The sequence below is a fragment of the Sander lucioperca genome, chromosome 19, assembly GCF_008315115.2.
Source record: "Sander lucioperca isolate FBNREF2018 chromosome 19, SLUC_FBN_1.2, whole genome shotgun sequence".
Taxonomy (NCBI): domain Eukaryota; kingdom Metazoa; phylum Chordata; class Actinopteri; order Perciformes; family Percidae; genus Sander; species Sander lucioperca.
Window position 1 is genome coordinate 12,824,418 of NC_050191.1, and position 21,819 is coordinate 12,846,236.

The 21,819-nt window shown below is 43.6% G+C and overlaps 2 protein-coding genes across 2 annotated transcripts; both read left to right on the forward strand.

Annotated features, from left to right (window-relative positions):
* Positions 1-6,065: 6,065 nt before the first annotated feature.
* Positions 6,066-14,943, forward strand: prdm1c (PR domain containing 1c, with ZNF domain). Its single transcript, XM_031322088.2, has 7 exons — positions 6,066-6,285; positions 7,718-7,972; positions 9,462-9,581; positions 10,507-10,759; positions 12,277-13,274; positions 13,463-13,591; positions 14,076-14,943. The coding sequence occupies exons 1-7, from the start codon at positions 6,259-6,261 to the stop codon at positions 14,631-14,633; spliced, it is 2,340 nt and encodes a 779-aa protein (XP_031177948.2). The 5' UTR covers positions 6,066-6,258; the 3' UTR covers positions 14,634-14,943.
* A 1,066-nt stretch (positions 14,944-16,009) lies between these two features.
* Positions 16,010-21,720, forward strand: xkr5a (XK related 5a). Its single transcript, XM_031322089.2, has 7 exons — positions 16,010-16,239; positions 17,290-17,473; positions 17,680-17,864; positions 17,993-18,205; positions 18,519-18,688; positions 18,919-19,030; positions 19,525-21,720. The coding sequence occupies exons 1-7, from the start codon at positions 16,107-16,109 to the stop codon at positions 20,469-20,471; spliced, it is 1,944 nt and encodes a 647-aa protein (XP_031177949.1). The 5' UTR covers positions 16,010-16,106; the 3' UTR covers positions 20,472-21,720.
* The last annotated feature ends 99 nt before the right edge of the window (positions 21,721-21,819 follow it).

Below are 21,819 nucleotides of genomic sequence, written 5' to 3' on the forward strand. Positions count from 1 at the left end.
TTCCACGCGTTTCGATTACACTGCAGACTCCTCAACCTGATACCTGGACACCCCATGAGTTGTATGTTAAGTCAATTTCTTCCCTGCTGCTTTAAGATGGGTTGGCACACAAGTCACCTCATACCAATAACAATCAAAGGGGCTAATGCTTGATTTTGATTAATCTAATTTAAAACCTGAAGAGGCAGTGTAGGTCTCAAATTGAAGCCAATCTATAAAAAAGGCGACTGACTTGATTACATTGGATATACTGGTTGGACATTTATATGCAAATCTTTTCTTGGAAATATAATCCTTTCTTGGCCCCCTGGAAATACTGCCATGTGCAGGTGTTGTCTTTGTAAGTCCACGTGTGCAAGCATGCACGCATGCGTCCTTGCTTTGTCGTCAGCGATGGACATTACCTATCATTCACAGACGTCTAGGCTGCCGGTCAGCTGAGTACAGTGATAGTGTTTTCTCCTCATCTTCGTGGGTGGTTTTTGTCCGTACTTTAAAAGACATCTGTTATGAAGCGCAGTAGCATTCCTCTTAGCCCTGAAACCATTATAATAACCCTCTGCCTGTCAACAGGAGATCATCTACCAGTTGAGGGAAGATGGTTGGTAGACTTGGTGGGTGGTGGCTGTGGTGCAGTGCTGACATTTATTCACGTTCACACCTAAAGTGGAAAACAGGAGGGATAAAAAGATGGAGAGACAAGTTACATCACTGTTTTTCTGTGCTAAATGTATTCATTAAGTTCATATTGCTCCTGTCATGTCAATACCGTGCGTATGAGTGATTTCTCCACCACAAGCTGAAGAGAGTGCAGGGTAAAGGAAATCACTTAAAGTAACATGAAATGGAAGGGGAGGCTGATGGGGCTGACAGGCTGATAACAGCACAGCATGGCAGGGGAAAAGTGAGGGTGAAAAGGGTCAGAGTAGGGGGCTGTGCGACAACAAGATAGTTGTGATAGAATGTGAAATATTTCTCCTTGAGTCAGCCATAAAACTTTAAGAAAGGCAGAGGTGGAGGTTGCGTCAAACATTTCAGCTGTAATGGGTTATAAAATGGGCTCAGCCTCCATTTCTGCCAAAAATCATTGTCCTCATCCTTGGGGGAGGTGATGGGGAAGGAGTGGTCACCTTTAGTCCTGCTGCGAGAAATAACCCTAGGCAGGTACAGACTCAAGCATGGAAATTACAGGGCTTAAGATACTTACGCTATTTACAGAGGCCCCAAAGGCACCCTTAGCCTGTGTACAAGCAGCTTTCCCTATTCTAGTGTATTGACATTTGACTGGTGACTAACTGTATCTTCGGCCAACTGTAAAATGCAAATTTTCCTTGTACTTATAAGTTATTATTAAAGCAAATGTTTACCCAACATACAAAAAACACATTCTTACTGTCCTGTAGTGACTAACCATACAGATCGCTTTGGTTTTATTTGCCTGATTTTTAAGATATTCCTTCACCTCAGTACAACGGAGGTATATGGAATTTTGTTTATGGTGCTTATAGTGTTGAAAAATTCAGCTTAAAAAATAGCAACCACATCTTTTTCTATAAAAAATATGGTTAATTGTTATAATATAATAAGAAAGTCCATCCAGCTTCATAGTATCGGGGTGAGGGCAGTAATCTCAGAACCAGGTAAGTTGAAGTCAAACAAAACTTTTTGTATGGCTGGATACCACTAGGAGGAGTCTTCTTGAGACCATATAACTTATAAAATAAGAAATAACACATACGAATATTCTCTTACAAATGAAAAGTTGAATTCATAAGAAATAAAACGCACTCTTGCTCAATTCAATACACCCAGGTTTTTTGCTTCTACAGCCTTATTTAGTTTTGTATGTTGGGCTGGGTACCGAATTCAATGCTTTTTAGGCACAAACGGAATTGCCTCCGAGTATCGTAAAAATACCTCGTCATTCAATACCAAATTTCAATACCAAAGGAGTAATAAATCTCATCAGCGTCAGTGAGCCAATTAGCATGCAGCATGCTTCTACCAAGATCTAACAATGCTGCTGATTGGCTGTCTAGCATTACACGTTGAGAAGCAGGCAGGAAAAACTCTACGTTACGCACAGAGACAGGGCTCACGCATAGACAGTATATAGAATGGACCAACAGATCCCGTTGCTCTGGACAGAGACCAGTGAAGGCCATTAGAAGCACTTTTCCGGTGAGCGCTGAGCGTTACTGCGCAGCCTCCAACTGAGAGAGACGACGTAAATTTGACGTGAGCAACCTGTCTGAAAGTTGTAAGTCTTCTGGTAGCTGTGCCAAGAGAAATCTCAATCATTCCCAATCTTGCAGAGACGGAGAGCGTAGGTATATGAAAGGAGATAACATGGGCACAGGCTAATTAGTGCTAACTAAAATGCTAGTTAACATTAGTAATTAAACTTAAACAGCTAATGTAAGTCGAAACTGTCTGCGAGCTTCTCCTGTACTATACGGTAATTCCTCTACTATGCGACAGTAAGTCGCGTGGTTATGACACAATTGTTAGCCTATTTTTACAAAAATGCCTGCTATGGAGCCATAACATGAGATACAAGGTAATGGAGCCTTTTATACATTGTCGTGTTTCTTTAGAAATAAACAATGGACAAATAAAGTCTTTAAACGCTTTAGATGTAAAGTTATTTGCTGTCAAAGTGACGTCAAAATGAATGGCAGTCAATGGGAAGTTAACGGGGGGGTGAACAAGGTAGCGATGGAGTTTTTCACTCTCACGTCATGGCTGAACTGGCAAAAAAGAAGCAGAAAGCTAGGAAAGCATTGTCGGAGGAACAGAGAAAGAGGAAACGGCAGACTGACCGAGCGAGGACCATGGATGTATTAAAGGAGAACTCCGGGCAATTTTTACGTTAATCTTGATCGCTATAAGTATGTGAGTACTGTCGATAGCAAAAAAACGAGCCGAATCGGTGCTAGCTAACTGGAGCTGCTGCAGCTAATGCCGAGAGCTGCCACTTAGCTAAAACGGCAGTTTTGGGGGCATATCATAAAGAGTGCCTTTGTGCCTCTTAACAGACACAAAATGCAATTAAAATGTCTGTGCAACATGAACAGGGCCCTTACATGACAACAAGATGCGTTTTCAACTCAGACATTGTTTAAATTCACCTTCCATGTTAGCTGCGAGCTGCCGTCTGGGATGAGTGAGTGTTCAGCCAGGCTTCGGTAATAATCATCACGCAGCAGTTCCCTGTGTATTTGTAGTATATATATCCATTTTGTTTGCGATCCATCTGGCATTGGTGAATAGTAGTCTCTGCAGTGGCGAACTGTGTGTTAGTTGCCTTAGCCAGGCTAGCAGGGCCGACCGGCATCCTTCTAATTCCTCCCCGCCTTCCTCACCTGCCGCGGCCGACAACAATCCACGGGCGCCCGCTGGTCTGGTGGATGTCCTCCAGAGGACAGTTCATGCTTTCGCGGCGAAATTTTTGTGCCGAAAAAAGTTTATTTCCCCCTCAAAAATAGGTAATTGAGCACTGTAGTGGTTATGATCATATCAGTGACTATGTAACTACATGGAAATGGGCCAAATGATGCCTGTTTCTTGTACCGTAATAGCGTTACTGAAGGCTAGCTCTAGCTCCATAGGTTACTCCAAGCTTCTTCCCTTGTGAACACCTCCGCTCTTCACTCTTCTCACACCACGCTCCGATCTGCACACTGCTGTTTACCTTTTCCTGCTACAACTGAAATCCCACGGGACTTCAGCACAAGACTACAGCCAGCCTTCTATAACGCTGTTACTGTACAAGAAACAGGCATCATTTGGCCCGTTTCCATGTACACAGGAAATGAACACAGACACACTCCCATAGACGCTTCGGTGCGCCTGTTGCTAGCAAAGCTGATATCTGTAGCAGTTAATGTAATAAAGTAATTTTCACTTTTTCAGCAAAAGTCTAGGTGTTGCTGCTATGTAACATTTTGTTTACAATGCTACCTAAAAAAACGTAATGTATCAAACAATGTCTCTGCCATTGTCAGTCAGGAAACTTGTTCTTGTAAATAGTAAATTACATTTCCTTTTACACGGTCATGTTCATGTCGTCAGCCTGTTATGTGAAATAACAGGTAGTCCAAGCCAACTAATCACATATATGCCCACGCTCAAAGGCATCCACTCACACATAACCAAAGTCCTCAGTGCAATCTTGGCTCAGAGGCCTCTCCACGATGAGAAAAGTTCATGCTGTTACGTGAATTACTCACACAGTACGTATATGAGTAGTAGATGTAGTAAAGAGAAGGTTCAGATAGAGAGGCATTACAGAGGAAGAGTAGGAGGTGGAGGAGAGGAAAGCTGAAAAGAAGGTGATGAATGAGATGACTGAAGGCAAAGAGAAAGAGCTAAACAGTGAGAGAGAGAAGTGGATTTTAAATTACATGGTGGCTCATGTCAGAAGCCGTAATTAGCAGCTTGGTCAGGTGTGATGAGTGGGACAGGAAGCATGAAAAGAAGGACAAAACAGCACAAGCACCAAGGAGAGTCTATGAGGAACAGAATCCACTTGACACAATGGCAATACAATTTGAAATTCCCTGAAGTGGAGAAAGTGAATGAGAACAGTATGCATGGCAAATTCATGGCTATGAATGGAAGTGAGCTCACAGACACGCAAACATGGCTGTGGTTTGCAGTTTGTCGCGTGTCAAGTGCGTGAATGACAAGTCTGAAAATTCAGACAATTCTTAAGCTGGCTGGCGGCCTGCCAAGTTAAATGTTGCTTTTGGTGAAAGGAGCAAGGGGGGGAGCAGACCGGGGTGAATGCTGGGTTACAGATAAACTTACAGCATGATACAAGTATCTACACATTCTGGATCTGACCCCCACTGAGCAGTCTCCGGAAATAAGAAAACGCAAGATTAAAAAAACGTTCCTGCATGCACCAGAAAACACAGTATTCCTATCATTTATCTATATTTTAAGTGATGGCACAGTTTCATGTTGTAGCCTCTTGCACTCCTCAGTAGCTGAGCATTTATGATGTAGAATAGTTTTTTAAAATGGGATACACATTTTCAGGATACAGTATATAAGCACAAACACAATAAGGATTTTTTTGAAATATAAGAATGATGCCAAATGAAGCAAAAAAGGAATTTGATAGTTCCAGGTTGTCAAATGTGAGAATTTGCTGCTTTTGTTGGTCTTACATTGTAGTAAAATATTTAGGTATCAGGCTGATTTGATGACATCACCTTGTCTAGGATATTGTGATGTTTAATTGACCAAACAATTAATTGAAAAAAGAATCCGCAGATGAATCGATAACAAAAGCCCTAATTGCAACCGAAAGTCGTTGTCATCGATACTCTATTTTTATGATTTAAAAGAGACTTGATTACCTCCTTTTTGTGGTAGATTACACGTTCCAAAATGGCACAGTTATCAAGCATTAAAAATCACCTCTGGTAAGACTCTCTGGAACCCAACATTAGCAAGTATGCAGCTGTTGCAGTGAGGAAGAGTTGGATATTGAATATTTACCTATTCAAGAAGTGTCACTTTACATCTAATTGAGCTGCAGAACACACAAGAACAAGGATAATATGGTGTGCTGCATTTAATCCTGAATACAAACAAGACCTCCTTTGACATATTAAAAATTTAAACTGAATTGAATTGAGGTCTTTAAAAAAAAAAAAAACTTTCCAAACCTTGCTTTACACTACATAAGCGCCAAAATGACCTCATCTCCTCTGTGCTGTGGCCTTGACTTCCGAACACAACACAGGTATGCCTTCTTTACACCCAAAGATGGAGTGGGTGACTGTCAGAAAATGAAGATGTATATGTCTAATCCGGACATAGCTGTGTGACAGCCAGTGCAAACCCCACCCCCCCAAAAGAAAGCCTCATGCCCCGGGGCAGACACACGCACACACGCACACACACACACACACACACACACACACACACACACACACATACACACACACACTCTCTCTCTCCAAGGAGGAGTCATGGGGCAAAGGGGAGGAGGGGAGGGAGCACAACAGGAGGAAAAGGGAGTGTATTTCTCAAAACACACACCTTCCCTCCTCCCATGTAAGAAGCAAGAGGAAGACTCACACACTCAAGTGTTCAGTTGTGCGGCCACTCACACACAGGTTCACAGGATACTGAGGTTGGGTGAGCGACTAGGAGAGAGAAAGAGAGGACAAGAGACAGAGGACAGCCACTAGTTGCTCATAGACACTCAAGCTTTCAAGGAGAGCACTGATAGCCTACCATATGTGTGGCTCCTCCCAAGGCTTCACAGTAAGTGTGCATCTTTTTCAAATAATTTGAATGATACTAATGTATCATAGAGCTTGTGCTAAGTATTCATATTATTTACCAGTATGAACTGGAGTTCATTTTTTTTTAACCTAGTAACTTATTCATTCACATTTTCTTTTGCATTACAACACTGTCGCGCGGAACATAATGCCAAAGTAAGGTAAGGAGTGCTTTCTAGAGTTAAATGTTGTTCTGCGAGCCACACAGCTGTGTGCCTTTGACTCATGTCTTGATTTTCTGAATATATTTTCTGCCGTGTCACTGGGGTTCGATGGTTTCGGAGTGAGCTGTCACACTTGTGATAGTCATTCCGAGTCAGCTGTGGTGACCACACTTCAGAGAAAAATAGGTGGAAACGTCATCCATAAATCTCATCTCTCTGCACTTTTATCTGCACTACTTTTGTTTCTCTCCCCGAGAGTAAGCTGAGATATTTTGTTATTGCAGCAAAAATGCCACTATTGCACATATATATTTTAGATTACTGTGTGAGCTTCGAAGGATTTTTAATTAATGAACACAACTTTTTTTTCCATTTAGGCAGGTTAACTTAAGATTTGTTTATACATGATTTTATAGGATTATATGCCAAAGCTTCCCTTCAGTATTCATTTCAGTTTTGAGTTGAGTTTGGTCATCAGGAGGTCACATGAGTTTCGCAAATATTACTAACCACAGACCTTATCTGTCACTATCTCAGAGGCAAACTGATGAGCCTGAAAAAGGAAGTTCTGAGAGGGCACATCTGAGCATTGTCTTGTAATCACAAGTCTTCTATCTTCTTCTCTTTCACTATTTGACCGTTTCATCCCATCAGCTGGGGCACTCTGCCTTTGTCAGAGCCTAGGTGCCTGACAACAATCTTCCTGAGAAGAGAGTGATAGACAGTAAGGAACAGACACAAAGAAAGAGACTTTAGACCTGGCTGAGAGCCAAGTCAGTCAGTTCAGAGGAAGTCTGTGCGATTCACTGGGAGCGCTGATTTCCTTGTGAAAGTGGTGCTGCTCCGGGGGCTGACGTGCACAGGAACCTCCCTTATAGCCCAGGGGTTATGATTTGGAGAGTCACAGGATGTATGGGACAGTGGGGGCAATGGGGCAGCAACCACCAAAGTTCCACTTTGAAGTTTGTTTGTCCGGTAGTTGCTGTTGATGGGAAAGTTAGATTCTCCGCCACTTCTCCTCCTCCTTAACATCCCTGACTTGCCCCCTGCCTTCTCTATGTCACATCTCGCACTCTGGAATCTAATTTTAGCTCCATTCAAAACTTGACTTCCCTTGGTACTTTAGCTGTTGCTTGTATTGTCAAAGGAAAAAAAAGTCTTTGGTCAATACTCCAATCGCCAGAATCATGTTTTTTTTTTTTTTAGATATGGAATGACTATGTTTTGGAATGACTATGATTTCTGTAGGCCTCCTCCTCTCCGTGCACCACAGCCATGTTAACCCCAGAAAGCTCACCGCAAAGCACAGGGGTCATCGCAGCGATGCCAGAGCCACAGGATGTAGACATGACATCATTGAGCGAGGCAAACTTTGAGGAGAAGTGCACTTATATCGTCAAGGACCAACATCTGGAGGAAGAGTCCGAAAACAACAGCAAGACACGAGCTGAGAGATCCTTACCCAGAAACCTGACGCTGAAACGCTGCCACATCTCTGCAGAGGTATGCAGTAAAGCAGATCTCCCTTGTTGGTGTGTGTCATTCAAATTGTCTAAGAAAGTTGAGTTTTAAGGAGTTCTTACAAAAACCAAAGCAGGAAAAAGATGCAATCCCAATACATCTAAATGGTATGTAAGCATGTACTGCAGTTGTTTATGTTTTGTGTAACTGCTGACAGATTGCGTCACTCCAACATCCTTCCATCCACTCATCCATCCTGAGGAGGGAAGTACTTGACATGTTGTTGTCTAATTTCAGCCTTTCCTCTCTGCTATGTATGTGTTGAGGCAGAGGCGGAGTAAGGCAAGCCCCTCAGCACACAGCCTGAGGTCTCTATGATTAGTAGCTAGTACTGCCTCAGATTCCCAACCCTTTGTCCCAGCACACAATTACACCGTAAAGCAGAGCACCAGCACCGGCACCCACTTTATCGATTACACCATAAACATCATCCGGATTAAATGCGTCAGTTAAAGTGAGTTGAAGTGGAGGATAGGTTATGTTTAACTGGATGGACTAGGAAATTGCAGATAGCGAGATAAATACACGATAGAAGATTAGCCCAGTGCACTATCAATGGAAAGGAAACATTAGTTTTCCTTACGGAAGATTAGGGTTGGGCCTCTGTAGATGAAGGATGGTTGTCAGGCGAGATCAGAGGAAGTAGCCTCGGCGTCTGCAGTCAAATACCTGTACTACCACTTTGACCTTCTAATAAGGTCTGTCTGGAGTCTGGTTGATACCAAAGAGCAGGATACATTACAGTAATCTGTGACACAGGGGCACCTCAAATGGGGCAGTGTGATGAAGCGAGGGTATAACTAGCTGGATAGACTGGAGATAAACTCTATGGCTAAGCATGTAGTGGTTGATCCAGCTACATACACCAAGCCAGTATTGCTTCAAGATAAAAGACAGACTTTACATTGACATTACAATTGCTTGGGGGGACTTGAACACGGAGCTCAAAGTGCAGTTGACTGGTCTGGGTGTGCCCATAACACCTTATCCTCTCTCCCACACCCTGGAGACTCGAGACAGAGGGGTGAGTTTCACACCTGCGGGTAGCAGAACAAGAGTGGTGGTAACATTTTAATATGGTGAAGAAACTAAAGATAACGTGGGCGATTGGCTTATGAAATATTCAGCACGTGAAGGAACGGACATATTCTGTCACAGCTGGGCAAAATTCTCATTTTCTCTGGGAAAGATTTGTCATGACAGTCAATATATACAAATGATATAATAATAACAACGCATTGCTTGGTTGCTTAATTCCTTTTTCTAGAAATAGCAATTTTCCAGTGAATTGACCCGATCCCTTTTGTTAATCACCAAGAAACCAGCACAGGGTGCAGAGTCAGATAAGAAGGGCTGTATTCCCAACATTGGGAATGTTTTTCAGCTCTGAGTGCATCCGGTTGCTTGCTCAGGCCTCCAATTTGTGTGCCACTCTGTTGGTTGATGATTTCATGTCCTCCTTGTTAAACAGGTGCTTGGGGTGACCAGTAAGGAACTGATTCCTAAGGGAACACGTTTTGGCCCTCTGGTGGGGGAAAGCTACACCAATGAAACGCTGTTGAAAGACGCTGACAGGAAGTACTTCTGGAGGGTAAGTGAGCTGCATGTCAGTTTCTGGATTTGAGCGCTTGCATGTGAAATTAATCTTTGTGTGTGTCAAAACTGTGCACATCCTGTATCTGGAGACGCTGCTGTGGCTGTGGCATGGCACGAGTTAGCAGTTGTGGTCAAAGGTCTTACATCCTGTGAAAGTAACGACTCAGTCTGCCAATGCTTGGTTACCTTTAAATGCTGCTGGATCATATGGGTTTAAATGTGCATGCACTGTAAATGTGTGTTTGCCAGTTCTCTGCATTGCTGCCTGAGGTCACACACACAGCTGTTTGGTTTCAGTGACGCAGCGGTTGTCCTCTCTCTCCGCTTCTCTCGGCAGCGGTATCGCTGCCAGTAAATACACCATGCACATGTCCGCACTTCTCAAGACTCATAAACTCTCACACTGACTAAGCAAGGAAGTGGCTTTGAGCCTGAGAACTGTTATGTTACAAATCAGCAGCATCTTCCATTACACACAAACGCCTGTGTAAGTCTACAGTTTAGAGTCAGCAACCTTGAAATCATGCAATCCCAACCAAAACTTGCCACAGCCATAACACAGACAATGTGTTAACATTACAGCTATGACTCAAATGACAGCACAGCCTCAAAGAGCAGATAGCAAAAATATTTTTTTATAGGCTGAAAGAGGAGGCTATGTCACCAGAAAGACGATAGGTGAGAGTCATAGTGGGCGAGATAGTATACTCAATACTACAATCCAGTCATATGGTGAAATTCTTATTCACTGTTGCTTTCATCACTCTATCACTTGTGTGCTGCAAACACAGGCAGCACCTATCTCAGCTGAAAGAACACATAGTATTTACCATAAAGGCATTAGGAAGCCTGTGACATCATAGTTTCTGATTCAGGACATGTCATCATCAACTGACTTCTTGTCATATCTCACAATGCAGGTTTTCTCTGAGGGGCGTTTACACCACATCCTGGATGGTTTGATCGAGGAGCGGAGCAACTGGATGCGCTATGTCAACCCGGCCTGTACTGTGGAGGAGCAGAATCTGGTTGCCTGCCAGAGTGGTTTGGACATCTACTTCTACACCATCAAACCACTTCAACCGGGCCAGGAGCTCCTGGTGTGGTACTGCCCTGAATTCGCCCAGCGCTGTAACTACCCTCCACTGGGCCAACTTGCTACGGACAGTGTTGGTAAGTGTGTGAATATCCATTTCTTATATCTTAACTTAGGATGGTGGAAGGACTGAGTGTTTTCTGGACACCTTAAGTTAACAAGAACCATTCCTGTGCCCACGCTTTGAGACACATCTGTTATTGTGGAGTAAAAAGCTCCCAATCAAAGTGCCCGGCAACTGACACACTCTTTGTGTGCGTGTTTAAGAAGTTACTATGTCACACCCACGGCTCTTTTGTTAAAGCAGGACACAAAGGAGGAGAGTAGAGTCCTGAAAGCAGAGAGGGTCTGTCTGCCAGGTATAGTACCTGTGTAAGATGAGACCAATTTCAGGACTATAGGCAATGTTTCAGTTTCCCTTTTTTAACTCCACACAGAAACACAGCTGGCAGCTCTTTGACACACAAAGCATTCGGCTTTTCATTCACAAGCACAAAGAGTGCACATGCTAACAGAGAGACCACATGCACACACCAAAATACTCATTTACACGCACGCTCACACACACAGAGGCTGCCTGAGGTGCTAACAGCATTCTGGCACGACTGCTCTTATTTATTTGGCTCTTACGGAGGAAGAGAGGTAGGAACCGCTCCAGTAACTACTTGAACTTCCTGACAAGACGACCTGTTGACAGATTGATATCTCACTGAGTGTTGGCTGTTTGTTTGCTGAGAGCTGGCCTCAAGGAGAGGGGGAAGGGTAACACGGGGGAGCACACAGTAGATAAGGGTTGCTCTGTGTTTGTTGATGTTAATTGTGTCCAAGAGTAGGTGAAATGTGCATGCATACTTCTGTATTTCATCTTCCTCTGTTGTCAGCTTGCGTCCTTTGTCTATGCAGGAGCAGAATCTCTCCTCGTGACTTCCTGGATAGAAAGTGGGAGGATTTGCTCAGATGAATTACAGCTTTGGATTTCATAAAGTTGACCTGTGTGTAGACTTTAGTTTTAGGAAATAAATAGTATTCATAGGTCAGTTGTTGTGTTGACGGGTATATATTTTCCACTTCATCAAGCATCTTTAAAAATGATTCATGTCTGTGGTTCACCAGTCACTTATAAAAAATAATTCCTTATCCTGTGCTGTCCTGCTTGTGGTGGAAAATACTGCCTAGCATTCTAATGCAAATAACATACTGTAGCCACTAACTCAATGCTATCTGTATCCTGATCAGACGTCTATTGTTTCACATGTGGTGTCCACTTTCATAGAGTGCCACGGCCAATCTGAGAGACAGGCAAACACACCTTATATAAAACACACACACACACACACACACACACACACACACACACACACACACACACACACACACACACACACACACACACACAGCATAAAGCTTTGGACTTGAGCACATACCTTTGATAGTAAAGATGCACAGTGATTTCAACAAGGAACTCATGTGCATGATCACATTAATGTCATGGGTTTATGTGTGACTCAACTGAATAATGATGATATTGTTACTGAAAGTCTAAAAATGATTTCACCTGTTTCTGATGTTATGTCCCAATTTATTTGTCCCACAGATCAGAGTCAAGCTCAGAAAAAGACAACAGAAAAACGAGGACACAGCGTCTCTGAAATCCTCAGAGACGAGCCATCCAAATCCCTGACTACCTCCCCCAGACGTCTGGATAGTCCCTTGTCTCATGTCAACCTCCCAGCAGTTTTTCCCCTGTGCCCCCGTGTTGTCTACCCAATCCATCCCAACTCAGAATCCATCCATGGCCACAGACATGCAACTCTACCACATCTGCCATCCGGTAGCCATCCAGCTGCCAAAAGACCAGCTCTAAGTGGTCCTCTCCCTTCCAGTTTGCACTTCACCTTTCAGCACAGTCAAGGCCCTGTTATAGCCAAACCTTACCAAGAGCCTTCTGTGCCTGATCGAGTTTATCCTGCACTGAGGCATTCTCCCTATCTACTGCCTCACTACTCGCTCGGCCTTAACAGCATTCTACCTCATTCTTACCCATTGTACAGAGATCAACTGAAACCTCACTTAACACTCTCATCTAATTTACTGCCTTATGCACACTTCTTCCAACCTCTGGCCAACGGACACAAAGACTTGACACTTGCACTATCCGACACCAAACAAGACCTCATTCTTTCACCAAGCAGTGAGCACAGAGACAGGACAAACTACCTCAGAATCCCCTCACATAACCTCAGAGATTTCACACACTCTCCTCCCAGCAATGTCCAAGCAGACCTCACTATACCCACCACGTCCAGTGCTTCATCCATGGTCACCTCACTCCGCAGAGCACTGCCCTCTCTTGCGCCTGGAGGATGCTCACCACCAGTGGGCATGGCCGCCTTTTCAGATTGCCTCCCTTCCAAACCCACCTCTGCCACTCAGAGCAATACTGAGGATGCAATGGACCTCAGGAAGATCACACAAGGTGGGCAGGTTATTGGCTACAAGACCCTGTCTTACCCCCTCACCAGGCAGAATGGAAAGATTCGGTATGAGTGCAATGTCTGTGGAAAGGTCTTTGGGCAGCTGTCCAACCTCAAGGTTAGTTCCTCTTCATCATATTTTTAAAGAAGGGTGGGAAAACAATGCAACACAGTGGCTGTAAACTGACTTGCACAACATTAAAAGTGGCTAGAGAATGTTAGAATTTACCAGCCACCATGGTTTCTTGAGTTTGACGGAATGAATAAATGTACGGTAAATACTCATTTCTGACATGTTGTCCTCAGGTCCATCTGCGAGTGCACAGCGGAGAGCGTCCCTTCAGGTGTCAGACCTGCAATAAGAACTTCACTCAGCTGGCCCATCTGCAGAAACACTACCTGGTTCACACAGGAGAGAAGCCTCATGAATGCAAAGTATGACTATATCTTAAATTAAAGAAATAGTTTGACATTTTGGGAAAGATTTATACCATTCTGACAACTGTACGGTAAATATGTGGTTGTAGCCAGCAGTCAAGGGTCCAAGGGTTACAAAATCTGCCTACCTGCACTTCTAAAGCTCACAAAGTAACATGTTATATCTTGTTTTTTTAATCCATACTAGAATTCAAGTGTAAAAATGTCAATTCGCCATTTAACAATGGGTTATTTGTTTATTTCTTGGCCCGGAGAAGTGACTTCATAGAGTCTCCTGGCCAAGAAATAGTTCAGCACATTAATCCCCCATAACACCACAACTAGATGTTTTTACATTTACAAAAAAGCACATATAGGTATTGCTTTAATGTCCATAAATCATCCTCAAATATTTCATCCCCTTACGCTATCAAAACTAGAGGTATACTGTGACAGATCTAAAAGATTCTAAAACATTTACTCCTTGGCTGTTTTGACACAGGTGTGCCATAAGCGATTCAGTAGCACTAGTAACTTGAAGACCCACCAGCGTCTACACTCAGGTGAGAGGCCCTACCAGTGCAAGCTCTGCCCAGCCCGCTTTACTCAATTCGTCCATCTCAAGCTCCACAAACGCCTCCACACTGGAGAACGGCCTCACAGGTGTCCTTGCTGCCCCTGTGCCTATCTCCACTACTGCAGCCTCCAGGTGCACCTCCAAGGCTTCTGCCCTCTCTCCCCTGCGGCATCTCACAGACACTCACCGGAGGAGCTACACCGAGTCAATGCGGAGATTGAGAGGTTTGATATGAGCGAGGCGGCAGAGCAGCTAGAGACCATGGCTGCAGAGGCCGAGATGGACAAGGGGAATGTTATTGACTTAATAAAGAAGATGGAGACTCATTCCTCTGGCCCCCATGATGACGAAGAAGTGGAGACTGAGCTGAGCATCTACACATCAGCAAAGGAGTGTTCTGCCGTTCAGTTGCATCATGCCAGCCCTCTACCTCTGCATTCAACCAGCATCAAGCTGGAGTCAGGCTGCATATCAGAACCCTAAAACAGCCTTGCTAATCCAGCCATATAATCCTTACAGGTCAACTCAGCAGCTGTCTGTTACTGCCCTATTTGAAGCAAAGCCTTATCTCACTCATGGATTGCATAGTCTATACTCTACACAAGCTGTAGCATGTGAAGAATCAAGACTTTACCAGCATGGCCTGGGACCAGTGGCTTGATTGATTTACATCATTGTTAATTTATTCTGTTGCTAACAATCTAAAATTGCAATTTTGTTTTTGTATATCTGGAACATCTTCATGGAACAACAACTAAACATGTGATTTTGCATAAACAAAGCTTGTGGTTAATTGCGTGAATGTTTCGGTTTATTTGTGTGTGCGTATTTAAGCCACCTATTTAAAGTTTCAATTACTGTACAGGCACGACTATGTATCGGTGAGTGTTGAAGTGTTAACACAGATGAAACCTCACTTATTTGCATGTAATGTATATATTCGCCTTTGTGTGTGTGTGTAGTGTGCTAATGTGGTGACGTAGATAAACATCCTGTTATAAGTCCTGGGACACTCACCACCAGTAAGTGTCAACCCTTCACCCTGGAAAAAAAAAAAACACAACCAAATTATTTTTTACTCTCAATAAGATCCTGCTGCTAATTTTGTACATGTACTTACATATTTTAGTTTCAGTATTAATCAGATGACAGACAATAAACCAACAACCGATGACTCCTACAGTTTATTCCGAGACATAAACACAGATGTTAGATGATTTCTGAGTATACTTTTACAGATAACTGTATAATAACATTTACCAACCATATATCTTAGAAAAATTTAGGAATGCTTCACAGATACTACATGAAAATATCATAACACATTGGGGCAGGAGGCCTGGCATGCTCTGTGACTTTCTGTGCAGTGATGTTCTGTGATCCTCACATTACAACTTAAAAAGGGTGTCAGGTGGCCACCCAATTATTAGACAAATTACAACATACAGAGCATGCATCATCAATGCTGATGACACTCCTGATCACAGCGTGCCTTCCAGCTGCTCTGGAGCTCCTCTGCCTCCATGCAAGAAAAGCAATGGAAGAAGACCGGAGAATATTATCTATTAATATAGTGCTGTATAATTCTTGGGAAAAAAACCTGATCTGTGACCTCCCTGTACTGGAGGAAATTAAAACTCTGATCAATAATAAGTCTAGCATAATGAAATAAGTAAGATATGCATCCAATGAAACATTAGGGTATTTATAATTTAAATAAGTGGAGGTAGGTCGGGGAAGAGGTAATGTTTCCAAGGTGGAGGGAAGGTGAGCTCTGTTGTCACAGTTACAGTGGACGGTCGGTAAACTGATGCCCCTTTAAAACCGCGCAGTGACGTCATATATTTTTGACAGGGGGATAGGCAGCGGGAGAAGAAGGGAGCAGCAGATGTATCCAGGGTGAAGGATGCCCAGGATAATGTCACCGGTGTATCCACTCTCTCACCTATCCGTATCATGATAAACGCTGTTGGGGCGGTCGCACGCAGGATGCCGTCGGCGGTCCGGCGGAGCGGATGCTGGATAGCATGGTGCCAGGCGGTCTTGCTCGGCGTGTCGGCGCTGGTTATCGTGGCCGAACGGACCGCTCGTAAGTGGGCATAGAATACCCCGTGCTAGCGGGCTGCTAGTTTGCTGGTGCGGGCTGACACTGAATATGAAAACAGCGCAGGGGAATGTTGTATTTGTGTGGAGAATTTTCCTTGGCTTTAATGAATGAAAAGGGCTGTTGTTCAGCCATTGTGCTTCGTGCTGGAGCTTTCCAGGCTCAGCCGTAGTTCAGGTTACAATTCAAACGGTGACGCTATAGCACAGCCTTTACTATTGAATTGACAAACCTAACGTTAGCTAGTTTTATTTCATGAAGGGCGATGTGACATTGGCATTGGATAGGTCACAGCCGAAAATGATAACCTTCGCAGTAAAAGGTTGTCCTTAATATAGGAGAATAATGCTCACCTTTTAGATTTCTCTCGTACCCACTCTCCAAAACACATTACTGAATAGCCTATTATTATAATTATTACTAATGCTGTTGGTATTGGTATTAATGCACATCTGGAATCTGTATTGAAAATAGTGTGCACTCCCAGGTGTGACGATTCCCTGACTTAGCAGATCAATGGGGCAAGGGCAGGACACAGGAGAGACGAGGTGACTGGATGTGTACAAAGTGTGACTGCCTTCAGCAGGTATACCATTCCCACAAGATAAAAAGACTGTGCTGCTGCTTGAACTGGGGTCAGCGTGTCACAGAAAAAAATTAGACAGTTTTCACAGTGCAAGAGGTCTTAATTAAAGACACATAATTGCAGGCTGTGTTAAAGCCAGACTCTGGCCTTTTCTTGGTGGAGCTTGGGTTATCTCATCAGAACAGCATCCTCTCATATTAAACTTTAGGATAATTCACTTGGACAATATGTATTTGCTCTTTAATTTCTCAAGGACTCTGCTGTCTTCTGCAGCTCTCAATACATCCGGCTGGGTTTAATGTGTTTCCTTTAAAAACTGCATGACTATATGATGAATCAGACTGTACTTCATCTTATGAATTCTTAACCTAAAACAAACACATCTCACTTAGAAACACAAAATACTTATACCACCTTGCATCTGCGTGTCTGTATTGTTTGTGTGTTAGTGATCTACTGTATAGGGTTTTACCTTTGGAATGAGGAGACGCAGTGGGCAGGCCTCACTCTTGGCCTCTTTCTACCGGGGACGGCAGTTCAGCTGCTAAGTATGAAATGGTACTATGATGACGGTGATGACAGGCGATGCTACCTCTCTCTCATACACATACTGCACTTGGGCATCTTCAAAAGGTAAGATCACTGTAACTCCAGATGTTATATTACAAAATATAGCATCATTTGCATACATAAAATATGTTGTTAACATGACGTGATTTAACCCATTGTGTCCCCGTAGGAAACAAACCAAGTACACAGAAAGAAAAATTCTGTAACTGAAACCTTCACCAGGAGGTTACTGTATCACTTCTCTGGTATCTGTCTCCCTCTTCTGGCAGGTTCTGGGACTGCATGAGGTCTGTGTTGCACATGCAGGGCTCAGTGGCTGAGCTTGGAGCGGCTGTCATGCAGCAAGCAGATGTTGCTGCTCTTTGGTTGCTGGAGGCCCTCGTCCTCACGCTGCCTCAGAGCCTGCTGCAGGCATATGTCGTGGTGTCCACTGATGTGGGCATCATGTCCCCAGGTAAACTGATGTTAGCATGAATTATTGGCTCTGCATCTTGTTTGTGGCATGTCAGGTGTTGTAGAGAGTGTCAGTATAAGAGATAAGAGTTGTTTTTTCATACTTTCACCTTGTGTTTTTACCCTCAGTGGCCTATTGCTGTGGTCTGTGTGTGCTGTCTATTTCCTGGGCCCTGGTGCTGTACAGCAGAGCCTGCTGTCTGATACGACCGGGCCACCTGGCAATGCCTCCGGCAGCCCTGCTGTGCCAGCTGGTGTGGAGGGCAGGCATGCTGGGTGCAAGGGTGACTTGCCTCATGTTCTTTGCCAGGGTCTTTAACTGGTGGGTCTGTGGAGTAGCAGGTGAGCAGCAAGCTCCGTGGCTGATTTTGTGTAGCTGACACTGAAAGGAAGAGAAAGGGTGCAATGAAATGATAATATATTATTTCCTTATAGTAACATAGTACACAAATGCAAGTAGAACTCAATGACTAATTTAGGTAGAGATTCTTATTCATTTATACTAAAGTTAATGAGTGGTGTAATTATCCTCAGAGTGATGCAGCATGTCCTCTTAATCCAGTTTTCACTTGCCTCTTTGCATCAGCTTGATACACTGCATATGGATTCCATATTGCGCTTTTATGTCCTCATCTACTTTTACGTTGACCTCTAGGTTTCCACTGGCTCACGGCCTCCTTCTGGCTGGTATCACAGCAACCGGACATCTGCACCGGCCCCTGGTGTTGGCGTGCCTTTAATGGCATTATGGGGCTAGTCCACATCTTCTTCTTCTTCAACGTCAAAGACGGACCCTCACGCTTCCGCATGGCCAGTTTTTATGCAGTAAGATGTGACTTTTCACTGTGTTTAATTTTGGTGCCTGTTTGTAATGTTTTATGCTGCCAGTTTTCAGCACTGCCTCGTTGACTTACACACGGGGCAACTACACACACATAGATATACACACACAGGCAGACAGTTTGCATTGTCATCCTCACCTCTGCTTGCCTAGCGTACAATGATGTAAAGCTTTCAACAGATGACTGATGGTGTGACCTTCTCTCCTCCTTCAGTTCATGCTCGTAGAAAACGCCACTCTGCTGCTGGCCGCCTCCGACTTCCTTAGCGAGGCATCATGGGACAGCATGACCCTTCCCACCACTGTGCTGTGTAGCTTTTTCCTCGGTGAGTCACTCTCTCTCTCTATCTGCGCTCCCTTTGTTGTGGAACAGATTTGTCTCTGATATTTTAATGTTCAATGCTTATCATTAGACTAGTGACAAAACATCCAATAGTTTCAGTGGTATCTTAGTACTTAAACCCCAATGGTGATTCAAATCACTTAAAACTAATTCTAAGTAGGAAACCACAGCTATGGCATTACAAATAGTAATAGCCCTTTGAGCACTACTACTTGTTAAATAACAGAGATATTAGAAACACAATTGATGATATGGTGCAAGTTTACCATCCTAACAAAGACATTATGTGCAAAATATCTATATGCAGGATATTCTGATTTTTTAGGTATAGTTGAAAATGATAGTAAATAAACAGTGATCTTTAATGCATTGAAAACTGCATTGAGCAATCAAGTGACAGTGAGCTGTAAAAGTACAAGTATACTAAAACATGCTGAGTGTACTAAAGTCAACTGTTTCCTGTTCTTTGCTTCCCAGGTGCTACCTCTCTTGTCCTATACTACCGGTTCCTCCATCCCAAGTCAACAGAGATCAGCCAGGGTACGAACCACAACCACATGGGCAGCACATGTATAGATCAAGGGGAGTCATCCTACTCTTTCGGGGATAAAAGCCTGCCAGCTGCCTCCATTCAAAACCACGGCAGCTTCTCCCTCTCAGGTGTGGCTGGTTCTCTGCTGGAGCACCCAGGAACCTGTGGGGGCCGGGGTAACAGCTCCTGCCCTTGCTACCACCACCACTGGCTCCTAATCCGTCTGGCTCTGAAAACAGGAGACCTGGGGAAGATCAACAGAGCGTATGGGGCCGACGGAGCAGCAGCCATACTGGACATGGAGGAGTATAACCATGAGTTTAAGAGTAACGAGGGCATGACTATCACAGCAGGAGGCAGCTGTGGGGGGGTCTCCACTTCTGAGTCTCAGGGGAAAGGCCTGGCACCTCTCTCGGACTGCAAAGATGAGTTTCAGAGCGTGAGCGAGCCCACGTCAACCGGACAACCGGAAGAAGAGGATGACAGTCTGGAGATGGAGAGCCCAATGGAGTCACCCGCATCAGATTTCAAACGGAGCTCACCAGAGGGCAAGTCTGTGTTTGGAGACAGCCCCGAGCCATACTTCTGCCCTACAGAGTCAAGTTCAACCTTATATTTCAGCGCTGATCCTCAGTCTCCCAGCAGTGCCAGTAACCCCCGTTTAGACCGGGACATTGGGGGTCTGGAACAGGGGGTGCGCCTCACCTCGATCCCCAGCGATCCAGCCCTTCACAGAGATATTCGTGGGCTAATGGGCCGGGTTGGGCCACGCTGCACTTCCACTCCTAAATTGGACTCTGGAGCGCTGGACTCCCCATCTAGTGTCCCTCATTTCACAGGTCCCAGGAGGCAGCTTATAATGTCCCGAAGAGATGAAGACGATAACTTCTAAGTTTCTCAAGACAGAATCAGGGAAAGAGTAACAGCAACTTATCCAACATTAAAGGAAAATACCAGCTTTTTGGAAGGCTGCTTTTCCATCTGCTCAGTGCTGTAGGATGAGAAGTCTGCCAGAGATTTCACCTCTGTATGTCTATATATTTAGTACACTGCGGGGCATAGTATACGCATCATTTTTGGGATAATGCTAAGCTAACCTGTATTCTTCTCACATCATAACTATTTTCTAAAAGCAATGCTTTGCCCAAGTGCTGGACACACAGAGGTGAAACCTTTAGCAGTGTTTTCATCAGACATGAAGAATATTAAAGAGCTAATTGGCCACAAAGGTGGTATATGGAGCTCAGGCACACCTATCTGACTAAACGTTTTTTTTTTTTTTATATTGATTTGGTAGCAATTAACTTAAGCCTCAAGACTTATGCTGTGCAACAAAAGTGAACACTGTTTCTACCAGATTGTTATAACATATTGAGGAAGTAGCCATGACTTTTATTAATAAAAGTCATTAGAAATATGCAGCTTTTTTTATGATTTCAGGCAACTGATGGTCTTTATATTACATACCGAAACTGCTGTTATTCATGTCAAAAATTGCCAGCAGTAATGAGAACAGAGAAACTATTCCTAGATCTAAAGGGGACAGGAGTGTCTGACCTCTGAATCTTTACCATCTCAGCATAAGCCAGAACTTTGTTGGCTTCTTAAAAGCACAAGTATCTTCTATACCATACGTATATTGCTGTGATTTTTTGTTATTCCCATAAAAACATCCCCTGTCCGATCAGAGAATAATATACTGTATTTTTTGTATAATCATATTAACTGCCATCGCTTTGAGCAGAGCTAGTGTGCCAACCTGGCAAAAACTGTTTCATGTTTTATCTTTATTTACATGTTGACCATGTAATTGCTAACATGTATTTTGAATTTACATTATGTTGGGGCCCAACTGGGGGTGGAAATAATGTCTCAGGCACTGACTTTAAAAGCTTTCAAATGTCTATTGTGTAACAAAATGAAAGATGCCAATGAGGTACTTGTAGTGACTTTTTTATGTGCTCTTGATTGCTATTGCTAGGGCACAAATGAATTTTTGCTCATTACTGTTCTATAAACGGTACGAAATCCACTAACAACGCAGTGAAATTATGCTGGTTTTTCTCTTGCACCCAGGTGACTGCCTAGCCACTGGTGGCTTTAAATAAGCAATAAATAGCCAACATATTGGGGTGACTGAATACAAGTGTTTGTAATTATTTAAACGTTGTTTTTATATTTATGGTATCAAAGTAAGTTGTTTTTAAGTTGAATTGTTTCTGAATGTTTTTGAGCATTTA